General features: G+C 39.6%; 1 protein-coding gene across 1 annotated transcript in view; it reads right to left on the minus strand.

Annotated features, from left to right (window-relative positions):
* The window catches only part of Dtnbp1 (dystrobrevin binding protein 1), a 90,091-nt gene that overhangs the window by 39,986 nt on the left and 25,858 nt on the right, over positions 1-24,247 (minus strand). The window contains exons 6-7 of the mRNA XM_050143921.1: positions 16,488-16,620; positions 4,873-4,895 (exon numbers count right to left, since the gene is read on the minus strand). Of these exons, the coding sequence (XP_049999878.1) occupies positions 4,873-4,895; positions 16,488-16,620 (156 nt within the window). The remainder of the gene's footprint in view (positions 1-4,872; positions 4,896-16,487; positions 16,621-24,247) is intronic.

The following is a 24,247-nucleotide window of genomic DNA, read 5'->3' on the forward strand; positions in this document are numbered from 1 at the left end:
CTTTCTTTCTTTCTTTCTTTCTTTCTTTTTTTAAGACAAGGTTTCTCTGTGTAGCATTGGCTGTTCTGGAACTCACTTTGTAGACCAAGCTGGCCTCAAACTCAGAGATTCACATGACTCTGCTGGGATTAAAGGTGTGTACCACCACCACTGGGTACTACTGTTAGCCATCATGATTCATCCTAAGATTGTGTCCTCCTTCTCCCGTCTGCTCCCCATCTACTAACTCCACACATTCACTATAGGACCTGAATCCATAACCCCACGCCCCAATCCTCACCGAAGCAGGTCTCTGGCACTCCATGGGGCTCATAGTTTTCAATATTTGGTCACCAGGGAACGGCACTATTTGGAAAGATTAGGAGGTATGGCCTTGTTGGAGAAAGTGTGTTACTAGGGGTGGGTTTTGAGATTTCAAAAGCCCATTCCACATCCAGAGTCTCTTTCTTCTTGCTGCTGCCTGCAGATCTGGATGTAGAACTTTCAGCTACTTCTCTAGCACTGTATCTGCTTTCATGCTGCCATACTCCCCACCATGACAAAGGACTGCTGAACTATAAGCAAGCCCCAACTAAACTCTTCCCTTTTTAAGAGTTGCTGTGGTCATGGTGTCTCTTTACAGCAACAAAACAGCGACTAAAACGTGATCTCTTCAACTTGATGACTTCTTGTAGATGGAGGCTGCTCTTTCATTCCCAGCCATCCAGGCCCAAATAATCATACAGAAACTATATTAATGACAACAATGCTTGCTATTAGCTCAGCTTCTAATTGAATAGTTCTTATATCTTAAATTAACCCATTTCTATTAGTCTGTGTATCACCATGAGGCTGTGGTTTACCAGTAGGTTCTAGAGTCCGTCTCCTTTGGCAGCTACATGGCATGCTCTGACTCTGCCTACTCTCTCTACATATATCTGTTCAGATTTCCCACCTGGCTTGACTCTGCTAAGTCATTGTCCAAAACAGCTTCATTCATCAGTCAATAAAAGCAACACATACACAGAAGGACATCCCACATCAACCTCTATTTCCATTCACGGTCTGCTACCATCAATGCTGAGAATTTCTCCATCTCTTAAGATCTCAAAATGAAGCAAGATAGGAGCTGTTCCAATCTGCTCAATTTTGATGGAAAGCTACCATCAGCATTACCACTTCTTTTCTGAAGTTCTTTGTCATTAAGCTGCTGTACTCTTCATCCCATTTCTCCAAATGCTCTGGCACAATCTGTTCCAGTGTTTTCCCAGGCAAAGTCTCAAAAGTCATTCAGCAGGTGGCCCTAGCTGTCTCATTCCACATGAGTCTCCTGATGGCCACCATTTACTGGAATAATGACAACTCCTAAATCGTGACCTGTTTTAACTTATTGATCACATTTTTTGACAAATAGATTTTATATTAAGTAGTAGATTACAATGACTATCTTATAAAATTGTATCTACTTTGGTCATTTAATTTTTTAAAAGCAAGTTAAAATAAAAATCTCTTAAAATACATATGCAAATATTTTAATTTAAAACATAACTACAGTTTTAATCATATACTCATTAAGCATGGTCTGACTAAAAATTCTAGAGTACGCTACCCACACTGCACTGGATTAGTCTTATTTTAAAAAACAGAACATAAATATAGATGTATGACACAACAGAACCACTTTCCCAAAATGTTTTCTAATTTTTAACTCTACTATTTATAACAAAATTGAAAGGCTAGTCAACTATATCAAGTTTTCCAAAGGGTTGCAATCCTAATTTATTACAATAGTCTTTAACAGTGATGTTCCATTTTTATCTAGTATTTGAGTGTGCGGAACAGTAGCACATTGCAGAGGTAGTTTTGTGAGGTGACCCTTTCCCTGGCTAAGTATTCCATCCTTCTTATGAAAATAGGTATTTGGGAGAGTGGCCAGTGTCCATCTCTATTCAACAAACTATGGGTACCAGGTGGTATGTTTTCTAGAGAAAAGGGATTGGTGGTTGCTTTTCCAAAGTACTTAAGCTGAAGGCTAAAGGGCAAATGTAATATATTAAAACCATATTAAGTCAAGAATCGAACAGTGAGACAGGAATATCCAACCCTAAATCTCTGTTCCTTGATCCCTTCCAGTGACACATTTTTAGACATCAAATCTCTCTGTCTCTCTTGGATCTTTGAGACAGGGTTTCTCTCCTGGTTGTCCTGGAACTCACTCTGTACACCAGGCTGGCCTCGAACTCACAGAGAGCTGTCTGCCTCTGCCTCCCCAAGAGCTGGGATAAAAGACATGCACCACCAACAACTAGCTAGATTTAAAACCTTAAGAGTAACTTTTAAAATTCAAATATATATAATAACCTACTTTTAAAATTAGGGTTTGAAGGGATGGCTTGGCAGTTCAGAGCACTTGCTGCTCTTACAGAGGACCTGAGTTTATCAGCCACATGGCAGTCACTGCATTCTGTAACTTCAGTTCCAGAGGAGACAATACCTTCTTCTGACCTTTGATGGCACTGCATTTACATGATGTACACATACCCATGCGGGTAAAATACTCTTTCATAAGAGATAATATAAGCCCAAATGCCCAGTTTGATCCCTTGAAGGACAGGTATGCTGACAAGTATCTTTAATTCCAGCACTGAGGAGGCAGAGGCAGATCTCTGTGAGTTCATAGTTAGTCTGGTCTACTCAAGTTCTAGGCCAGCCCTATGTACACAGACATTATCATCAAAAAAAAAAAATTAAATGAAATTTTATTTTTGCTGGATATGGTGGCATTTACCTATCGTTCCAGCTACTGAGACAGAAGGAACATAAATTTTGAGGCAAGCCTAGCCAGTTTAGTGAGATTGTCTTAAAATAAATAATTAAAAAGGGATAGAGCAGAGCTCAGAAGGAAAACACTTTTCTACATGCTTGAGGTCCTTTGTTTAATCCTTAGTAACAGAACCCAAGCTCTGAATAAAAATTTCCATCCTGTCTAAAACTTATCTGTAGATAGATCTGGTGTGCTGTAAATGTTGCACAAAGTTAGAAATGTGTGTATAAACAAGTTACCTCCACCTAAATTGAATTATTCTATCAAGCAATATGCAATATTACCTAGCCTTTTGCAAATAGCTGATCTCTGAGGACAGCGATACACTAAAACAGAATGCTTCAGTAGGAAGATGCAAATAAAGCTGACATTTTATATAATGTGTGTCCCTGCTTGTCTTCTACTATTAACTTGATTGGGCTTTTTTCATCTCTTGTTATATAAGAAATGCTAAACTGGTTGATCAAAACAAAGGGAAATCAGAATTTTATGAAGATTTCAAATCTTATTCAAACAACTGGTAAAAAATAAATAGGTGATCACAATTAAATAAAAGCAACAAGAGCATGACTGTCACATGGTCATGTACTATTACCTTCAACAACTAACTGGCCATGAGCTTAATCACGGAAGTGAGTGAAACAGAAATTGAGACAAAACAGTCTGTTCAGTGCAGCCACATGAGAAATATGCCTTCATGACCCTTGACTTGACGAATAATCATTTTTTTCTGAAACATTTTAACAGATACGACACAGAGGCAATTCTAACCATCAACAACAACACTGGAAAACTTTTACTCATTCAGTAAACCTAAAGGTCAGGCAAACTTACATGAGGAGTAACAAGCATATATGAGAACCCAAGAGAGTCAACAAGTAATTGAGCTCTTCTATCTCTTGATAAGAAAGTCTCTAGGAACAGTAGTTTTACAGAATTAGTGCAGAACAACTGAAAGGAGGCACTTTAGTGCAGGACTCTGCTGCTGGGAAGTCTGTGGGTTTCTCCAGGACCAGTGTGGGGGTTTGCTCAGGGATGTCCTCCATAGCTTCAGGCATTTGAACACTTGGTTCTCAGTTGTTGACAACGTTTGTGAAGGTTTGGGTAGATACAGCCCTGCTGAAGGAAGTGATCACTAAGGGCAGACCCTGAGAGTTCCTAGCATCAACCACAGGACTGTGACCTCTCAGCTTCCTGTTCCAAACTTCTCTGACATGCCTCCCTCCCTGCCATTATGTACTCCTCCTCTGGAACCAAAGAAATTCTTCCTTTTACCAAGTACCTTAGTCATGGCGCTTTACCACAGCCAACAAAAAAGTAGTTACTATGACTTAGTATGGGGCACCAGGGCCAAAAATGACTCTCTGTCTTCAAAAGCTCCTCTAAAATAGAAAGCAATACTGGTTTGCTCTTCACAATCTCAGAATACATTTCATCCAAATTTCTAATTTTGCAGGAGGAACCAAGCCCAAAATCAGAAGACTAATCAAAGTCACAGAACAGGCCGAGAGCAGGGCCAGCACTGACAAGGCAGACTTCAGAGAAGCTCATGAGACTGAGCTTCCTCCCCATCTCTTCTTTTTGTGACCCAGAGGGAAACTGCACAGCAGAAACATTTCTGAAACCCCAAGCCTCAGCAACTCAGAGTCAGCACTCCACCTTCTTCACTCTCGACTCAGCGCAGAGCCTCACTTGGCACCTGTGCACCAGGTAAACCAGCATTTCAAACTTGTTTGATGAAATAAACTTACGCAAACAATATTATGCTAACTTTTACTTTCTTTTTTGAGGGGGCGGGGGTGGAGTTCCAGACAGGTAGACCTGGCTCTCCTGGAACACACTCTGTAGACCAGGCTGGTCTCAAATTCATAGATCCACCTGCCTCTCTGCCACCTGAGTATTGGGATTAAAGGCGTGCCCAAACACCACCAAACTCAACATCTGCTTTTTAACATAAACTCTCTTATTTAAAAGAAAGGGAATTAGCTCTTTTCATTACCACCAACCTAGAACATCTGGCATGATTAATCCCCAACTACTGTAAACTGAAGAATTAAACACAGAATTACCTTTGAAGGCTTCAAGCTCCTTCCTGTAAGAAAAGAGAAAAGCAAACTTAAAACAATTTCTTCCCACTGAAAATTGCTCTTGCATTGTAACAACAGTTTATGAACTTGAAAAACACAGAACAGCTTGGGATACTTACATGTCAACTATATGTCACTGAAAATATCAATACAAATTAGACTAACGTAATGATTTTCATTTCTGTTCTTACCTCCTAATGGCTCAAAAACTACTAAATTTAAGTTATAAAAACAAAATTTAAGAACACAGAGAGCATTCAATGCCATATGTGGTCCATCTCATACAGAAACAATTTTAAAAAGGCGCTTTTTATAATTTTGATAAATATTAAACAATAGATTTCTAAGGTCTTCAACTAAAATTTATCCAGAAGAGTAGTAGTTATTTCCTCATTTAGTAGCAAAGAAGAAAAGTGAGAAAACCAAGGACAGACATTCAGAGCCCACTCTGCCCCTGAAGAGCCACACACCTCTAGGCATCTTCTGGGTTGCTAAACATCATTGTCAATTATGGATGCTAACATGAGTAGTTTCCTGGGGCAATACACAGTGGACAAGGCTCTATAAAATCGACACTTTGTGACAAAAAAGTCACAGTAAGTTACATTCCAACACAGGAGGTTGATGGCTGATGGACCAGAAGGTAGGATGATACTGAGCAGAAAAGGTGCTTCTTCCCAGCTTAAGGTTAAAATCTCTCAGGAGTATCTTAGAAGCCTTGATGGTAATTTATTTCACACACAGAACCTATCCAACAAGACATTCTGACACTATTTGGAAAACAAAAGCTCCTGAGAAATAGCTAATTCATTTTTAAAACTGTGCTAAAATCTTAAAGTCTTATACTACTACTAATATAAATCAACTTTATATGCATATCTTTTGGGTAAACAGCACAGAAACAGTAAAATGATAAGACCCTAGATTCACAGGCATTTAAAGTTGAAAAGAATCTGAGAGATATGGTAACAACGATGACTTGGAATTTTAAAAAGTACTCCAAAAAGAGACAACGAAGGTCTAAGGAATGGGCTTGTTAGTGACGCTATACATGTATTAAATCCCAGCAAAGTGCCTAAGAAAAATCACTTCCAAATCTGTTTTACATGAAAATCTGCTTCATGTGAAAAGCTATGCTTTAGGGACTAAAGGGAAGTTGAGGCAAGGTGGGTGGGGAAAGGAATATCACTGGGCTCTTACTGTATATACTATAAATTACACAAGGAACATCTTGTATATTCCCTGTATACACAACTAGCCTCAATATAAAAAAACAGAACTTGGTGACAAGGCCATATGGGAATTAGGTGATAAGACAAAGAATAAAACCTAGAGCTCTCACATTATTAAAACTCAAAACTCAGCACTGATCAGGAGTTCAAGACCAGGCTGGACTACACAAGACCCAAGTAATTCAGAAGTTTGGAAACAAAAAATATCTTAAATTACATCCTTATGCATGATATGTGTGTGGGTTTTGTTGCTGTTTGTTTTGTTTTGGTTTTGCAAGACGGGGTTTCTCTGTAGAAAAGCTCTGGCTGTCCTGGAACTCACTTCGTAGACCAGACTGGCCTCAAACCCACAGAGTTTGGCCTCAAATCCACCTGCTTCTGCCTCCTGAGTGCTGAGATTAAAAGTGTGTGCCACCACCGTTCAACTTTAGTTGTTCTTTTCATTCTTACAAGTCTACTTAGTATTAGGACACAGGGACTCTGTTCATACTGTTCCTTCTGCCTAGACTTGTATAATCCTAGACCCATATATTGCAAGCTTCAGGACTCAGCTCTATGTACCTTCTTAGGTCTTCCCTGACACGTAAAGAAGTCTATCCATATCTTACTGCCATATCATCATCCTATTTACCCAAAGCTTAGTCTACTGCTTGAGGCTATCATCTTATAAAAATTTTGCCTGTGTGCCCCATATTTCATGACTAACATGCAAGCCAACTTCAAAATATCAAGCCATTCAGTGACTGTTAGCTAAAAAAAAGCATGTATGTGGTTTGAAGTCCTTTATTTTGGCTTATAGGGTAAATATTCACTCATTCCTTTATGAGAAATCTATGTACAACTGGTTGCAAAAACATTTCCAAGAGATTCTTGAGATAGACTTGTAGAGCTTAATAATTACATTCCCAATCACCCCACACATTAGAGTATGATTTCCTGTCTGCCCCAAACCATATTCTATCCACACCACAATAAGTACTATTTGTCAAGGCAGTCTCTGTTTCTGTCCATAAAAACTTTGAGCAGGACTAGAAGGATAGTTCAGTCCATAACATGTTTACCATACAAGCATAAGGACCTGAGTTTGAGCCCCAGAACATATACAAAAACGTAAGGCATGGTGGCATGTACCTTAACGCCATAACTAAAGAACTAGAGACAGTAGAATCACTGGGACATGCTGGCCAACCAGCCTAGCCTAATCAGTAAGCTTCAGGCCACTGAGAAACCTTGTCCTAAAACAAACAAATAAATAGAAGCCAAAGTGGGTGACAACTGAGGATCAACACCCAATGCTGAATTCTGGTCTCCCTTCATATGCACAGAATATGTGTATACCTACATGAATATGCACAAACAGACACAAAAGGATATCAGTAGCAGTAATACCATTATATATGCAGTGTTGTTCAAACACAGTTGGTATTTCCCCATATAACCACACAGCTCCCTATATGTGATTTTCATCAGATAACTAAAGAAGGATAGCCTATTTTAAAGACTTATTTATAAATGTGTATTGAGTGTTTTGCTTACACATATATTTATGTATCATGTTTTTGCCTAGTGGCCACAGAGATCAGAAGACAGTGTCAGATTCCTTGGAACTCGAGTTACAGTTGTGAACCACAATTTGGGTGCTGAGAGTTAAATCCAACTCCTCTGTTAAGAAACCAGTTTTCTTAGCCACTGAACCATCTCTCCGGCCCCAAGAAGAATATTCTTAAGTACCCCATAAACACATTGGTTAAAAATCATCCAAAGTGTTTACCGAAGGTAGGGGAGAGCTCTCAGGTTCACAAATAGTTTCCTATAGTTACACTTCCTTCTACCACCATGAGAATCATAGTCATTCTAAGCCACAGTTAATACTGGACATGGTTCACACTCCTGCTGTGGCAAGAGAAGAAAACCATTCTCTGTGCTGAGAAGGCACAAACACAACAAAATAACATATATCCTCTTCTCAGCTACCAACATCTGGGTCTGATTCAGTTTGTTCTAACTCAAAAGTCAAAACAAAAGGACAAGTTTGCAGAGAGGTAGGAGTTAAAACCCTGGCTTTGATGATGGCTCTAAGTAGTTAAATAATTTTATGTAACTCAATCTGCCATTCAATTCCAGTGGTTGCTATTGTGCCCACTTCAAGTTATACTGGGCATGGATTGCTAAATGAGAAAACACACAGTAGCCACTGAAGAGATGCTCGGGAACAAAAAAGTGAGTATAGAGTAAAGGGGCCATCCAAAGAAACCAACCAATCCCTGAGCATGAAATCTAGCACCCTGACCCTGAACCCAGAGCCAGTGAAAGAAACACACTAAATCTGAAACCCAGACAAGTGAAAGAAACACTTTAACTCTGAACCCAGAACCAAAGAAAAACACCCAGACTCTGAAACCAGAGCCAAAGAAACATACTTTGGGCCTGGAATAAGAGTCAGTGAAAGAAATACATACTGGCCCTAGAGTCAAAAAAACAAAACAAAACAAAAGGCCAGTGAGAGAAACCAGAGCCAACTCTTCCCCTAACCAACTAAACCAATCAATCCCTGAACAGGAAAACTAACCAATCCCTGAGAAGAAAATCTTCCCCTGGGACTCCCTGTATAAGCCCCCCTGCCTGTTCAGTTGCTGGCTGCCCTTTCCCACCCTGGCAGAGGCAGTCACTCTCCTGGACTCCTCCTTCCCAAATAAATCTCTTTCTTAAGTTTTGGGTGGAACTCTTCACAGGTATGAAAAAGAATCTTGGCTGAGACGTTCCCTTAGTGGGGCTGAGCATAAAAACCAGAAGAAACAGTTACATCTGCTAGGAAACTTCCTTGGGAGATGAGCAGAGAAACTGCTTTTCGCTGGAGTCCAAGGAAATCGCTCTATTTCTGCAGGGGCTTCTCCTTTAGCAGAATGAAGCAGATGAGGTAACATCTTGTGTCGAAGCAGAGCAGAAGAAACAGATAGCTCTGCTATGATGTTCCCTTAATGGGAAAGGAGCAGAGCTCAGCTGTAATGGCTCTCTCTAGGAAAAGAAACAGAACTGCTACATCCTACAGGGAGACCATCCCCCACTGTACCCAACTTCAGGTATAGCCTGACTTCCTGATAAGTCAGATACTTTACCCAGCCTCCTGAGCTGTCCTATTGCAGTTCCAGCCTCCTATTGCAACTCAGGGTACAGCCTGACTCCCTGACAAGTCAAGATACCTTTCCCTCCAGAGCTGTAACACTCACAGCAAGTATTTTCTTTTCTCCCACTTCCCAACTCTGTTCTGGACTAGATTTTCAGGAAATGCATAAGCCATAGACCAGGCTAACATGGAATACATCAAAAACTTACAAAACATGATATTTGTTTTGTTCTGATTTTTGGTAACTCAAATGTGTGCATCTCAAGCATGAATTCTGTAGACAACATCTTTATGTCACAGTGTTAAGTGGCAGGACATGCCTGCAGGTATATAAATACTTTTTGTTTATAGCACACTATACCCATATATATGTCATGCATCCAACATCTTGTACATAATCTCTTTTCAAATCAAGAAAAGGAAAATCACTTGTTAGTTTGCATACTATTTTGTTAAAGGGGTGAGTTTATTTTTTAAGAATTAAGAACTCTTCATTTGAGAATCAGAAAGTTAAGCTTTCATGTCATGGTGTGTACATGTGCACTGGTTTACTGGTAATATACATGCCTGTGAAGACCAGATGATAACAGTTGGTTTTGTTTCTTCTTGGTTTTTTTGTTTTTGTTTTTGTTTTTAACTCTGCTCTTCTGGGAGGCCCACCACACAGCTCCCAAATAAATCACACCGAGACTTATGCTTACTTTTGAGTGGCCTTAGCTTGGCTTGTTTTTAACCAGCTTTTCTTTACTTAAATTATCTGGTCTACCTTTTGCCTCTGGGTATTTACCTTTCTCTAGGATCTATATACTTTTCTTTCTTAATTCACTGCTGGTTGTATTGCTGGGTGGCTGGCCTCTGATGTCCTTTCCTTTTCCTTTTCTTGTTCTCAATGCCTTTTCCCAGATTTCTCCTCCAGTTTATTTTCTCTGCCTGCCAGACCCACCTATCCTTTTTCCTACCTCATTATTGGCCGGCCAGCTCTTTATTAGATCAAGCAGGTGTTCAGGAAGGCAAGGCAACAGAGCTTCACAGAATTAAACAAATGCAACATAAAAAAATGTAACACCTCTTTGCATCTTAAATATTCCACAGCATAAACAAATGTAACACATCTTAAAATAATATTCTACAACAGATGACTTCAAATATTGTTCTTAAGGCACCATTCACTTTCTGTCTGCCTCTCTCTGGAAGCAGGGTCTCTCACTGGCCTGGAGCTCATCAAGCAGACTTGACTGGCAGACCAATGAACTTCAAGGGTCCTCCATTCTGTTTCTTCAATGCTTCAAGCATGTGCTAACCAAGCCTGGCTTTTTATGTGGGTTGTGGGAATAGAAATCTGAGCAGTATGCTTGGAAGACAAGCACATTACTGCCCACTGAGCCCTCTTCTCCAGTTCCAAGCTCATTTCTTGTTTTCAATACTCTAAATTTTGCAGTGTTATACAGAATACTAAGGTGCCTATTTTAATATGCATTATATGCAAATTGGTTCTATAAGGGAGAAAGTTGTGAAACACCAACTCAAACAAATGCTTTTCCTCCAGGAATTCTCAGAGCCTTTAATGCACTGACATGTAAGGCAAGTGTTTCTGTAATGTATTTGATCGTGGAATGTTTGATCAGTAACTACTCACATAAAACATTTCCGGGGATGTTGCAGCTGATTTGTGGTTTATAGTACATGCACATTTCTCACATTTCAAGCAGCACTTGTGAGGGCTTATCTAGAACACAAACTGCTCCCCGTCTGCACTCACTCTACCTTTCTGTCAGGCTTTTCACAAGCAACTATATTCAATTCTGTTATTTCTAGCACTGGCTTATTTATAAATAATATGCCCCAAATAAAGTTTTTTCCTATTTTAAACATTATTGATTTCCTGTTGTACAACATGAGAATTCATTTTGAGATTCCCTCCTTCACTTTCACACAAACATGTTCTCTTGTGCCCAGCTCCCCAAAAAGCTGCATCATGATTCTGCATTTAAGGATCACAATATTTTGTGAATGTTGTTTATAACTGAGCCATGGTGTTTTATGTGCTGTCTTTAATATTTGTCTTGTTCTTACTTTCTTGGGAAAAACAAAAACAAACAAACAACCTATGTGAACTAATTTACCATCAGCTTCTCAGCCATAGCTTATAAAACTCTGCTCAACAGTCAGGCTTATTTACCTGCTCATTCCATTAGCTCTTGGAAACACTACTCTTGGCATCTGGTAGACTGGCTCGGCAATGTCCTCCAGGGTTCTGGTCACCATCACCCTGGACAACTTCCCCTGTATCTCCCTCCTTATTGGCTGGATAGAGCTATCTTCTGCTTGGTTGGTTCCCTGGTGTACGGACTATACTCTCCAACGATTTCTTAACAAAGTATACATGTGAGCTAAACTGGAGTTCTTCTATGCTTAGAAATGATTTTATTTCCTCATCTCTCATAAATAGTTTGCTAATAAGTAAATACCCATATTCTAAGAAGAAATCATTTTTTTCTTCCTTATCTTTTTTTTTTCCAGCATAAGCTTTAGAAGGAAGAGAAGAGTACGTTTCCCCACACTATTCAGTCCAGTAGAGTCCAGATTCTGGTGCTGTCACTCATAGTCTTCAGTGGCGACCTCAGGCTTTGTCACTGAGCACATTCACCAGGGCTCTGGTTACTTCATTGGCACTCATGATGTTAAGAGGCACATTCTTCTCCTGGGCAAGTGCATTGTGGACCAAGAGCTTGGGCAGCACCTTTGAACATTCACTGATTAGAATGGTAGGCACCTTCCTCAACTCTACAAATGCTTAATGAATTACTCATAGCTGGGCTGTCTAGCAAGCACTGGCATAAGTGGATGTGAATTGTAATAGTCCCAGCTTTGTACCAACCATCTTTGCAACCAACATGTTCGTTAGCCCAGAAATAATTATTCAGCTGCAGTGCTATTAAATAACCAAAGTCTTTTAGATTCATGTTCCTTAATATGCAACTTCTCTGAAGTGTTTTACCATCTTTACTCCTGAGGTACTGAAGCTTACAAAAATATCCATCAACAGTGGACCTTTCCCCACTCACTATGCTGGGTACTTGTTAGGCCCGACAAACTCAAGCAAGGATCAAACTTCTCCACATATATCCTTTCCATTAGAATTCCTGCTGTGAGCTCACTTCTCCTTTCAAGGCACTGGTGCTTCAGTCCCTGAGCCTTTCCAGAGTTCTGAGATCCACAGCAGCAGCACACTTCATGTCTGAGTTCTCCGTCTAGGTGCTTACTCTCACCCACATGAGACTGTTCTGTGATCAATTATCACTATGTTCTTGCACTTCTAGAACACCAATGTTATCTATGCCTACTTCTGTTTCCTCTTTTACCTTCTTGCTCTTCTGAGTTGTAACATTTAACTTCCTTAGAACTTTACTGTGTTTCCCATAAACATAGTCTAGATTTGTTCAATTCTGTCTTTGTACCAAGATTATTTACTCTGTAATATATTATTAATCAGTCATATAATAATCAGGTTGATTTGCTCCTAAAAGGTTTCTTTTCAAAGAAATGTTCACCTGAAGTTTCAGGAAGGCTGCATTTATAAGCAGATAAAACAGCATCTCAGAGTCCTACTGCTCACAGTTAAAGATGCAAGGTAACTAGAATTCAGAATTTGCAGGGATTTTGTAAGTTAAGCTTCCTCTTAACTTTTTGGAAATAAAAACAAAACTGTCTATTTTCTTCAATAACCCTGACAGAAATTCTCATTACTTCCAATTTACAGTTAAGAAAACTGATGATTGACAAAAGGTCAAACAGGTAGAAAAAAAGAAGAAAATCAAGATTAGGTATCTAAAGACATTACCAATAACTCTAATTGTATTTTATTTATCCTTTTGAGATAAGAGATTCCTGTACCCCAATTGGCTTCCTGTACCCCAATTGTAAATTGGGAACATGGGGAGGAGGGAGACAGGGAGGGGAACAGAGAAAAATGTAGAGCTCAATAACTATCATTAAAAAATGTATATAAAAAGCAAAAACAAACAAAAAAGAATTACTCAGGACACTGGACTTTTCCACATTTTCATTCAAGGTATAAATCATAAGGCATAAAGTAAAAGTTATCTAGGTCACTGGTAAAGAACATGATGAGCCTAACCTCACAGCAGGCTTCCTTTTCGATCTCATCATTTAACTTTTTCAGGATGGAAAGGGTCACATCATTTTTTTTCAACAGTCAAATTTCAAGCTGTACTGATGGAAAAAAGTCACAACACTCATAATTCTTATATCCAAGCAGCTAAAAACATAGTGGTGACAATGAAAACATGGAATACTGATTTATTTATAGTTGCACACCTTATACTATGTCTTCATTAGGGTTTCTATTGGTGAGATAAAACACAATGACCACTGGGCAGCACAGTAGAGCTGACCCTGTTGGTGGGGCAGTAGATGAGCCATTCCTGAAAGCCTGACAGTGAAAAAGTTGGCCCCACCCCTTTATGTGCCCTCAGGTGGAGAGAAAGGGGGAAAGATGCTCTCCCTCCTGTCCCTAGCCATCTGTGGCAGGTGAAGAGTGCACCCTGCCTCTCACCATTTGGAGCACTTGGGAAAGCAAGCCCTGCATTCTGCCTGGGCAGCATACGAGAGCTGATCCTGTTAGAGGGTGGGGCAGAAGGTGAATCATTCTGCATGAGCGATCTGGCCCCACCCTCAATCTGCCATGCCAAGGCCTGAGCAAGGGAGAGAAGCAACCCCATATGCCACCTGTGGCAGTAGGAGAACTGGCCCTCAGGTCACAACAGTGAGAGTGCCTGCTCTGACTCTTACCAGATGCAACACTCAGGAGAGTGGCCCCTGTACCTCGCCTGGGCAACACAGTAGAGCTGGCCAGAGGGCATGAGAACCAGCCCTGCCCCTTGCTGCTTACTGTATAAGGTGAGCTAACGGGGTGGTGCTGGAGAGCTCACTCTGGTGGTGAGGATGAGGGTAAGCTAGCAGGCTGACCAACCCAGTAATCACCCACGCCCAGAACCAGGGCTATGAGTTGGCTCATCCCAACATCCATCCCACCCATGATCTGCTAGAGCATGTTAAGGGGCCAGTCCTGCAGACCCAAAGCTGCAAAATCTTCAAGACACAGGGCAACAATAGGATGAGTCCCAATGAGAGCCCCCTGTCAATAGTGTAGCAGAAACCAGGGGCCTCAAGCCAGACTAAGATTCATTGCTATGAACACTTAAAGAAGTTAAAAACAAGTAAAGACATATGGATTAATGGGTTTAATGTGTGATTCAATGTGTCACGCAACAGCTTCCATGATAAGATTTTTCTTTCTTTTTTTCTTTTCTTTTTTATTTTATATTGGTGGGGGTTGCAAGGGCAGAGAGTAGATACGAAGAGATGGGGAGATGAATGAGATAGATATGTATGATGTGAAATCCACAAAGAATCAATAAAAATTAAAAAAATAAAACAACCCACAATGACCAAAAGAAAATCAGGGAGAACAGAGTTTATCTCAGCTTGTAGCCCATCATGAAGGGGAGTCAGGGCAGGAACTGAAGCAGATGTCATGGAGGAACACTACTTACTGGCTTGTTTCCCTATGCCCTGATCAACCTACTTTCTTACATACCAAGAACCACCTGCCCAGGGGTGGCATCAACTAGCACTCATTAATCACGAAGATGCCTCACAGACATGCTAGCAGGCCAATGAGGGGGACATATTCTCCCAATTGAGTTCTCTCCTCTGAGATATCCCTAGCTTGTATCAAGCTGATAAAAAAAAAAATTAAGCTGTACAGGTTAGCCAGTGCAGGATACTAGTCCAGTACTTTGCTAATACAATGCTAAAATAATCCTGTAAGATAATATTATTAGCCCATTTTACAGTGAAAAGATCATTCTCTGGAGTCACACGATCAGTATCCAAACTAAATTTTTAAGTTCCAAAGCTTTCTACCATATTTTTTTGAAACTCTAGTTGTATGGTATGAGCTTTCTTACACAACTAACTTCTTCCAAGGAGAGTATTTATCTACTATGAGTTGCTAAATAGGATACTAACCTATCTACTTCTTACTCTTGTATACCTTCCTGTCACATAACAGCCTGGAAATCCCCTAAGTCATATGCTGCCTTTTCATGCCAAAGATGTCCTTACGAGTAAGACGGCATTCTCAATGCTGTCATACACCCCTGGTGATCTAGGAAGGCCAAATTTATAAAAAACCACCTCCACAAGGAATCTCATGTATACAGTATGACACACGGCTCCCTGGAGCTCTTTTTCATGTAGAGCCTGCACACCCTGTTCTGCAGTCCCTCAAACATGCACACCAGTACCTGGGAAGCTGATTGTAAGCAATATCACTGTGGTGAACGTGGGACAGTGCAGAGAGTCCAGGAATCTGAATATTCAACTCCTAAGGCTGACCAACACTGGAGACACATCCATACACACGTGGATGGATGGGGGAACGTCGGGCACCCTTAACAATCAAGGAAACTTTAATGGCAGTATGATGACCACAACTTCCCCTGCTAAGTTGTTTTTCTTCACTTTCAGAGTTGTGAAGTTTGATACATTATCATCCCCACTAGAAGCCAGTGTTGTTGAGGCTAAGAGATTACTGTGCAGTCCTGCATCTAGTATGTGACACAAGTTGAGAGTCAAGCCTATCCAGCCCTTCTCCCAAGCCTGGACTCAAGTTCCTTCCACTCTGTACTATTACAGGGATAAGAGAACAAAGAAAGAGCCGCTCAGTTTCCTGCCACTGGAGAACCAAATCTGTGAGCACCTTTGCCCTCTGCCCTCTTCTCCCTTCAGAGTAGAGCATTCACACTTTAGCCTGCCCCTAGCTTCTGGCAACTCATCACTAAGTGGCAACATATCACGATTTAAAAATTAAACAGGCAAATATTGGATGGCTTATTAATGAACTTTACAGATTGAAACCTTTTCTTTACCAATCAGAAAATATGAAGAATATCATGGGGGAATGAAGCTGGTTCAATGAGTAAAAGCATTTGTCTGCTAACTTGAACTTGATTCCCTAGGGTCCAAGTTATAGAAGGAGAGAGAACCAACTCTCACAAACTGTCCTGGGACTTCCACATATGTAACATGCCACTCCCAAACACACACACACACACACACACACAATAAATTCTATAATTTTTTAAAAGACTAACATGTAAATCAATATAGAGCACTTTGAGATTAGATTGTTGTGGCCCAAGTTTCTAACTTACCTCTTACTTTTCTTGTAATTTTCCAGGTGTTGGGACTGTGCATGTTTGTGTCTTTCTAACTCACACTGCCCACACAAATCCTCCAGATGCAGCAGGTGGTTTTCTACCTCTTCAAAACTCGTCTCTAAATGAGCTGAAAGTATGACACAAAAAGAAACAACTGTCAAGTATAAATCACTGGCCAAAAAGACAAAATTTTAAATTGTTGTTGGAGAGATGGCTCAGTAGTTTTAAAAATACATGCAGCTCTTCCAGAGGACCCAACACACACATGAGGTAACTTGCAACTGCATGTAACTCCAACTCCAAGGGAAACAACTTCCTCTTCTGTCCTCCACAAGCATACTTAGACTAATATGTATACATACCACACACAGACACGGTTAAAAATAAAATAGAATGAACAGCATTTCTCTCTTTAAAAAAAAGCTTAAGCTATTGAAATTGCTTTGTATTTTTCTTGGTATTTCTTATTTAACTTTATTTAGGCAAAATTAAATTCACTAACAACATTACAGTATACTTTAATTAACAAGCATATTTCAAACATTTCTCAAGACATACAAGTTCAAAATGTCTTGAACATTTATTAAAATGATGAATATAAAGTATCCCAATTAATCTGATGTTACCTCCAGTGACCTATGTATACCACAAATGAACCAGGTTTTTTGTTTGTTTGAGACAGGATCTCATTGTGTCACTCTGACTGTCCTGGCACTCACAATGTAGATACAGAGATCTGCCCGCCTATGCCTCCTGAGCACTGGTACTAAAGGCGTGTGGCACTACACCCAGAAAATGAACCAGTTTTTAAAAAATGACAAGCTAGCCAATATAAATAGCATACATCATATCACTGTAATTTAGTATTTATAACTCCAAGTCATTTTAAGATCTGTTTGGCCTCTGGCACATCACAGACATAAACCTCTGCATGAAAACTACTACAAATACTTAGTAAGCCACTGTTACTGAGTCAGTCAATGGTTGGGGGCACTCAGTTCTCACTAGTTGACTAGTCTTTCACTAGTCTATCTGCAGATTACAAAACTCTATACTTTATTGGAACATAGAGAACATTTAGTCAAATCTTTCATTCAAAATATTGAAGACCACAGGCTAAAGAGATGGCTCAGAGATTAAGAGCACTGGTTGCTATTCCAGAAAAGCCAGGTTCAATTCCCAGCACCTGCATGGCAGCTCACAACTGTATGGAGTTCCAGTAATAGGGGATCTAAAACCTTCTGGCATCTTTCAATGCTGGATACACATGGCACAGACACACAATACAGGCAAAACACCCATGTGTATGTGTGCATATGTATACAGTATATACATATATATGTATATATATATATGATTATGGATATACACATACAATAAAAACAAAAATATTAATATCCCTTTGAAAACTATCCAAGATCAGAGTCTTGAGAAACTATCCCAAGTCCACCAAAAGGCAGAGAAACAGCTGTAATTCCAGTTGAGTCAGTGTTACATACAATTGGTCGGCTGAAAGAAAGCCAATGAACTCACTTCATTGCCATAGGCAGGAGAACTGCATGTTTTCTCTGACAACAGAAAGGTTTTAGAGGTCAAATATTTTTAGAACTCAAACAGCCTCATAGCTATATACTGAACATTACTTGCATATACAAGACACAAGGACACAGTATGAAAGACAGTCCTGATGCTCAAAGAGATGGCAGAAAGAAGCAGTAGCCTGAGAGGGTGAGGCATGAGGGGGACCAAGGGAGCAGCATCTAATTCCGGGGTGGGGGAAGTTCTATGAGGGACACTCTAGTAAGGACATGAGTAACCCCATATTTTTTAAGAAATATCAAGTCTAAGAACACAGCTTGGAGTATAATTCATAGGAATATGAGTTTGTGAGAGAAAAAATGAAATGTTAATGTCACTTTAACTGACTGACCTAATAAGATCAATTAATCTTGTTTACATTCTGATAATTACAGGTCAAGAAAATTACTCACTCTAAATGACTTTTAGTTGCTTTTTCTCAATGCTGCTGTGTCACGCTATTCCTGGGGAGACATGAACAAATGTCTACTTACCTCAGATAGGAAACCAATGACAGGCTAAAAGTAAGGGTACCATCAAAGTCCAACTTGGTGCACCAATGAGTTTTACTGGGGTTACTCATAGTACAGGTTGAGGGATTATTATCAGGAGCATAAATGTCTCGAAGACAGCTACATAATAAAAGCCCCATGGGTCGGAGTTCATAAAAGTTGGAACCCTGGGCACACTGCAGTTTAAAGGCAGCAGCAGGTTAGAGAGCATCACTTTCAGATAGCTTGTCTGGTTGTCCTAGGTAGCTCAGCTGGGTTCTCGTTCTCTCTCTCTCTCTCTCTCTCTCTCTCTCTCTCTCTCTCTCTCTCTCCCTCCCTCCCTCCCTTTCTTTCTCTCTCCCTTTCTTTCTCTCTCCCTTTCTTTCTTTCTTTCTTTCTTTCTTTCTTTCTTTCTTTCTTTCTTTCTTTCTTTTCTTAAGGTTTTTGAGACAGGGTAGCTTTGGAGCCTGTCCTGGAACTTACTCTTGAAGACCAAACTGGCCTTGAACTCACAGATCCACCTACCTCTGCCTCCCAAGTGCATTACCCACTTCCCAGGCACATTTTCTAATATCCTAAATTTGTCTCTTCTAAACATCTAAGTTTATATAAATATATGAATATAAAAAAATCCTTTTCTATTTGGCAGGGCCAAAGACCTATGGACATTAGTAGAAAACAAACTTTACTACAATGAGTAAATGTAATGACAAACCGCTTTGCAGTTCTGCTCAGAGACTTTAAAGTTCTGCCTGCCTTTTTTTTCTTCTCTTTTCTTTTTTTCTTTCTCTTTTTCTTTTCTTTTCTTTTTTTTTTTTTTAAGACAGGGTTTTTCTGTGTAGCTCTGGCTGTACTGGAACATTTTCTATAGACAAGGCTAGCCTCAAACTCAGAGATCTGCCTGCCTCCGCCTCCTAAGTGCTGGGATTAAAGGTGTGAGCCACCACGAGGAGTCCTGCCTTTATTCATGCTGATGTATTACTGGAGATCACAGGCAACTTTGAGAAAGGTTAATAATATCACTGTTAATAATAGTTTGGCTCTATCAAAGGCAATAGAAAGCCCCCAAAAACAAGCCTGAAAAATCTAAACTCTAAACACTGAATAATTATAGCTATGATTTTTTAAAATTATAAATGATGTACAAAGGGAAAGGCAAAATACTGTATTAATCATAATTTCCACTACTACTGCAAAAGAATATTCTTGGTGTCGCACAAAAAAACATATCAACAAGTGAAAGTAATCTTGCAGGGCAATTACCTTTTGTAAACAGTGTGTGCCATGACCTAAACTAGACTATCAAGCACACATCAGGATAGGAAGTTTTAGGTTTTTTTTTATATTTATTTATTATGTATACAATAGTCTATCTGTATGTATGTCTGCAGACCAGAAGAAGGCACCAGACCTCATTTCAGATGGTTGTGAGTCACCATGTGGTTGCTGGGAATTGAACTCAGAACCTCTGGAAGAGCAGGCAATGCTCTTAACCACTGAGCCATCTCTCCAGCCCCAGTTTCTTAGTTTTTAATCAAACGCTGGTGTTGACTCTTTCTCATCCCATTAGTAGAAGCTCCACCTCAATCTAATGCAATGAGATAATTCCTAATTAGCTTGAAAGAGGAGGTGATGAGAGTCAAGACTTAGGAAATTCCAGGAGGGGGAAACAAGCACATACACAGTTTTGCAAGATGAGGAAGTTCGCAGGATACTATGCTGTTGAACAATCTTAGAACACTGTAGATATGTATTACTTTCATTGTTAATAAAAAAAAAACTGAGTGAGACAGCCTGACACAGAGAATGCTGGGAAGCAGGGCAGAGTCTCAGGAGATGCCAGCAGATGCAGAGAGAAGCAAGATGGGCATGCTGTGCTGAGAAGAGGTACCAAGCCATATGGAAAAGCACAAATAAGAAATATGGGTTAGCATAAACATAAGAGTTAGCTAGTAACAAGCCTGAGCTACTGGCCATGAAATTATAATTAATATTAAGACTCTGAGTGGTTATTTGAGAATGGCTGCTGGCACAGGAAAACTCCACCTACAACACTGGCCCTTGGTTCTCCTTTCGATGGGAGAACAAAAATGTTTCTCACACTAGTTTTTATTTTATTAAACAGAAAAATGAGACTAGCAGACTCACCCTGGGAAGTGGTACAATAAGCACCTGAGAAGCAATATGTGCCTCATAAAGCATACAAAGAACAACAGAGCCAGAGTAATAAGATTCCACCTTGATTGGTAATAAGAACTAAACTACAATTAACATGAAATCCAGTTAACTCTAAGGATTTCAGCGTCGTGCACTGGTTCAGAGAGGACACTGAAATGCATGATTAAAAATCCAACTCTACTGTTATTCGTAAGCTTCAATGTGACAACTCAACTTTAGAGGGAGAAGTAAATGCACACAGCATCGAATCTGCCAAAAGGGTGAAGTCAACACAAATACTTAAACTTAGCATTTGATAGTAACTAAATATTCGCATGTAGAAAAAAATGTATAAGGGATTAGCTAAACTTTATCAGATGTCATTTACAGCTTCGCAAGCTGGACATGGAGATACATACCTATAACCCCAGTACTGGAGAGCCTAATGCAGAAAATGTGTTGAAAGTTTGAGGCCAGTGTAGGTTACATGGTTAATTCAAAGCATGTTTGAGCTACTTTGCCAAGATCCTATCTCAAAAACACCAAAAGTGCTGCCAAGCATATGAGCACATAACTGTAATCCCAGAACTTGAGAAGTGAGGAGGCTTAACTCTCTTTCTACAGATGACCTAGGTTTGGTTCCTAGCACCCACATGGTGGTAGTAGTACCTCCAACTCTAGGGGATCTGACACCCGCTTCTGGCCTCCATGGGCAGTAGGGACACATGTGGTGCACAAACATACATGCAGGCAAATATGCCCATACATATAAAATAAAAACAATAACAACCTTCTGAATAGACCAAAAAGCAACAAAACAGAAAATGCAGACAGAAGGTGCCTGGGGTAGTCAATGGTCACTGTTACTACCACCAAATCTTTATTTATGTTCTCCCCTTTGAGAAGTTTTAAAGGTCCTAAGTCTTCTCACAGCGGAATTAAGCTTCTAAACTTAGCTTAAGGTTATAACCCCTGATCATAATCTTAAAATCTTACCACCACCACCCTCCACATATTCTACTTTACAACAAACAGGCCCGCTTGCCATTCCAAGAAGAGCCCCGTGTCCCCTGTCTCCTTTCTGGCTGTGGATGGGATACTTCTGATTGTCCATTTCCCCTTCCTCCCTCCCCATCTGCAAATATCACACCAGGTTCCCCGCTAGCCCTGGCTTCCACAGACTTCTCAGCTTCATGAAGATTCTCATCTAATTGACACTAATTGTTTCCTCACATCTCTCTCAGGAATCATTTAGGGTCAGGCTAAAGGTACTGTACCCTTGTGTCTTTGTATTGCCTAATACCTATATATTAAGTCTGATGACCAATAAAGTTCTGGTAATTCTACTATTCTACAATGCAAAATAATTGGGGAAAACTCTGTGATTCATGCTCATCTAATATTATACTGATAAACTAATTAAATTAATATTAAATTAAATATAAGAAGTTATGCCAAATTTTGTAAAAGAATAACTTAAACATGAACTTAGGAAATATTAAACAACATGATGCTGCTTCACTAATCACATCAAACTTGGTCAAATCATCCCAAATTGAAGCAGAAAAGGTGGCAGGGATTTCAATTTTGACTCTATTTTGTTTGGTTTATTAAAGTAGTCACATGCTGCCCAGCTCAGCTCTGTATTTCCTATACAGTCCAGGATGGTCTTGAATGCCTGATCCTTCTGTTCTACCTCTCAAGGGCTAGAATTACAAGCAGGTGCCACCATACCCAACTCTGCATTTCAACTCTTAACCAACTTGAAATTATTAATAAAATATAGGAAAAATACATTTTTACCTTTCTGAATTAAATTATCATAAATATATACACAATATATATTCCACATACTTATTTTAAATTGTTGCAAATTTAACTACCCTAACACAAACAGCTCATTTCCTGTTACAAAACCAGTTGTAGAGATAAGTAAAGTTATAACTAACTAACTTAGAATAACAGGTGTACATAAAACATTGGCAGGCCTCCATGGACCCAAACCCATCTTGCAAGGAACTCAAGCCTCACTATTTTGCTCTCTATAACAGAATGTTTCTTTAAGTGACTGACGGAGAAGACAGAGAATTTCACTGTCAAAGACATTTGGGAATGCCTGACAGCTGTGCAAGAAAGAGCTCCACAGATCTTGGTGAGAAGATCATCCCAGAGGGAGAGCAATTCCGCTTGGAATTTTTCTTTGTGCCATTTGTTTCAAGTAGATATAATCTGTAGTACAGTCGTGATACATGAAGAATGAAGTAGCATACTGAAATTATTTCACATTTAATTAGTTTCTTTCAAACCAAAATAATTAGCCTCACAGAACAAAGACATTTTCTCTGTCTGCATACCCACAAGTCATTGAGGCCAGACCCTAAAAGACACAAGACTTCAAATGCTTGTGCCATACTTTTCTGTACTGAGGCAATAATGTAATGATGATATGTAAATAAGGAATGTTTAAATGGTGCATTAACTTGCAAAAGCCATTATGGAACAAATGAGATCTGTGTAGCAGAATAAAAAGGTGTTGAGAGAGTTAGCATACTTGTGATGGTACTAATCTTGGAAAGTAACTTGGACAGGATGATCTAGCTTATGAAACACAGCTATGAAAGTCCCTGCTAGATGTCTTCACATTCTATAAAGCAACACAGTAACATATCAGGCTAGAGCCTATCAAAAGCAACACAGAAACTCAATATATGGCTCCTACTTATCCTAGAATTAGCAGAATTTCTCTTCTAGATGAAGAAACTGTCTTCTAGAACAGATCACATAAAATTAAGTAGTAGAGAAAAGACAAGGCCTTGACAGTTGAAATTTGATCAAAGAACAGGATTAGACTGCCCTCTAGTGGAAATTCAAGAGAACTCACCATACCCAGTACTTTTTTTCACTAGACCACACTAACTTAAACTCAAATTCACCCTTTGTTTCAGATCCCTACAGCTCAAAGCACTCCTTCTACTTCAGCCTCCAAAATACTGGTATTATAGGTATGAAAAGCCATGCCTAGCAACGATAATACAGTGCTTTCAAACTCATATTTCCTAGTTGTTATTTTTAAATATTATGTTGTTTAAAAAGTGCATTGTGGCTATTTAACCTAGTAAGAACTATGCAGCCTTTCAAACATTTTTCAATGCACAGACCCTGTTTATCCTGTCACATTTAGATGAACATTTTTACAGACAAGTCTCATGTAACACAGACTAGCCTCGAATGTGCTATGTAGCAAAGGATGACTGTGAACTTCTGATCCTCCTGCCTCTCCCTCCCAAGTGCTAGGGTACAGTATGCACCACCACTGTGGATGGATGCCATGCTGCAGGTCAAACAGGACTTCCTGCATGCTAAGTAAGCACTTTACCAACTGAGCTAAGCCCCAGCCCTCATCTTCCAACATTTAAAGTAATGGTTTTGTAGGCCAATCTAAACTACAAAGTATCCACTTTTTGACACAGAAAAAAAAAAAATGACTCTGTAAACTTGCAATGGTTAGACAAACTGCTAGTAGAATGT

This window comes from Alexandromys fortis, unplaced genomic scaffold, assembly GCF_014885135.2.
Source record: "Alexandromys fortis isolate MF-2015 unplaced genomic scaffold, M_Fortis_MF-2015_v1.1 scaffold_1, whole genome shotgun sequence".
NCBI lineage: Eukaryota > Metazoa > Chordata > Mammalia > Rodentia > Cricetidae > Alexandromys > Alexandromys fortis.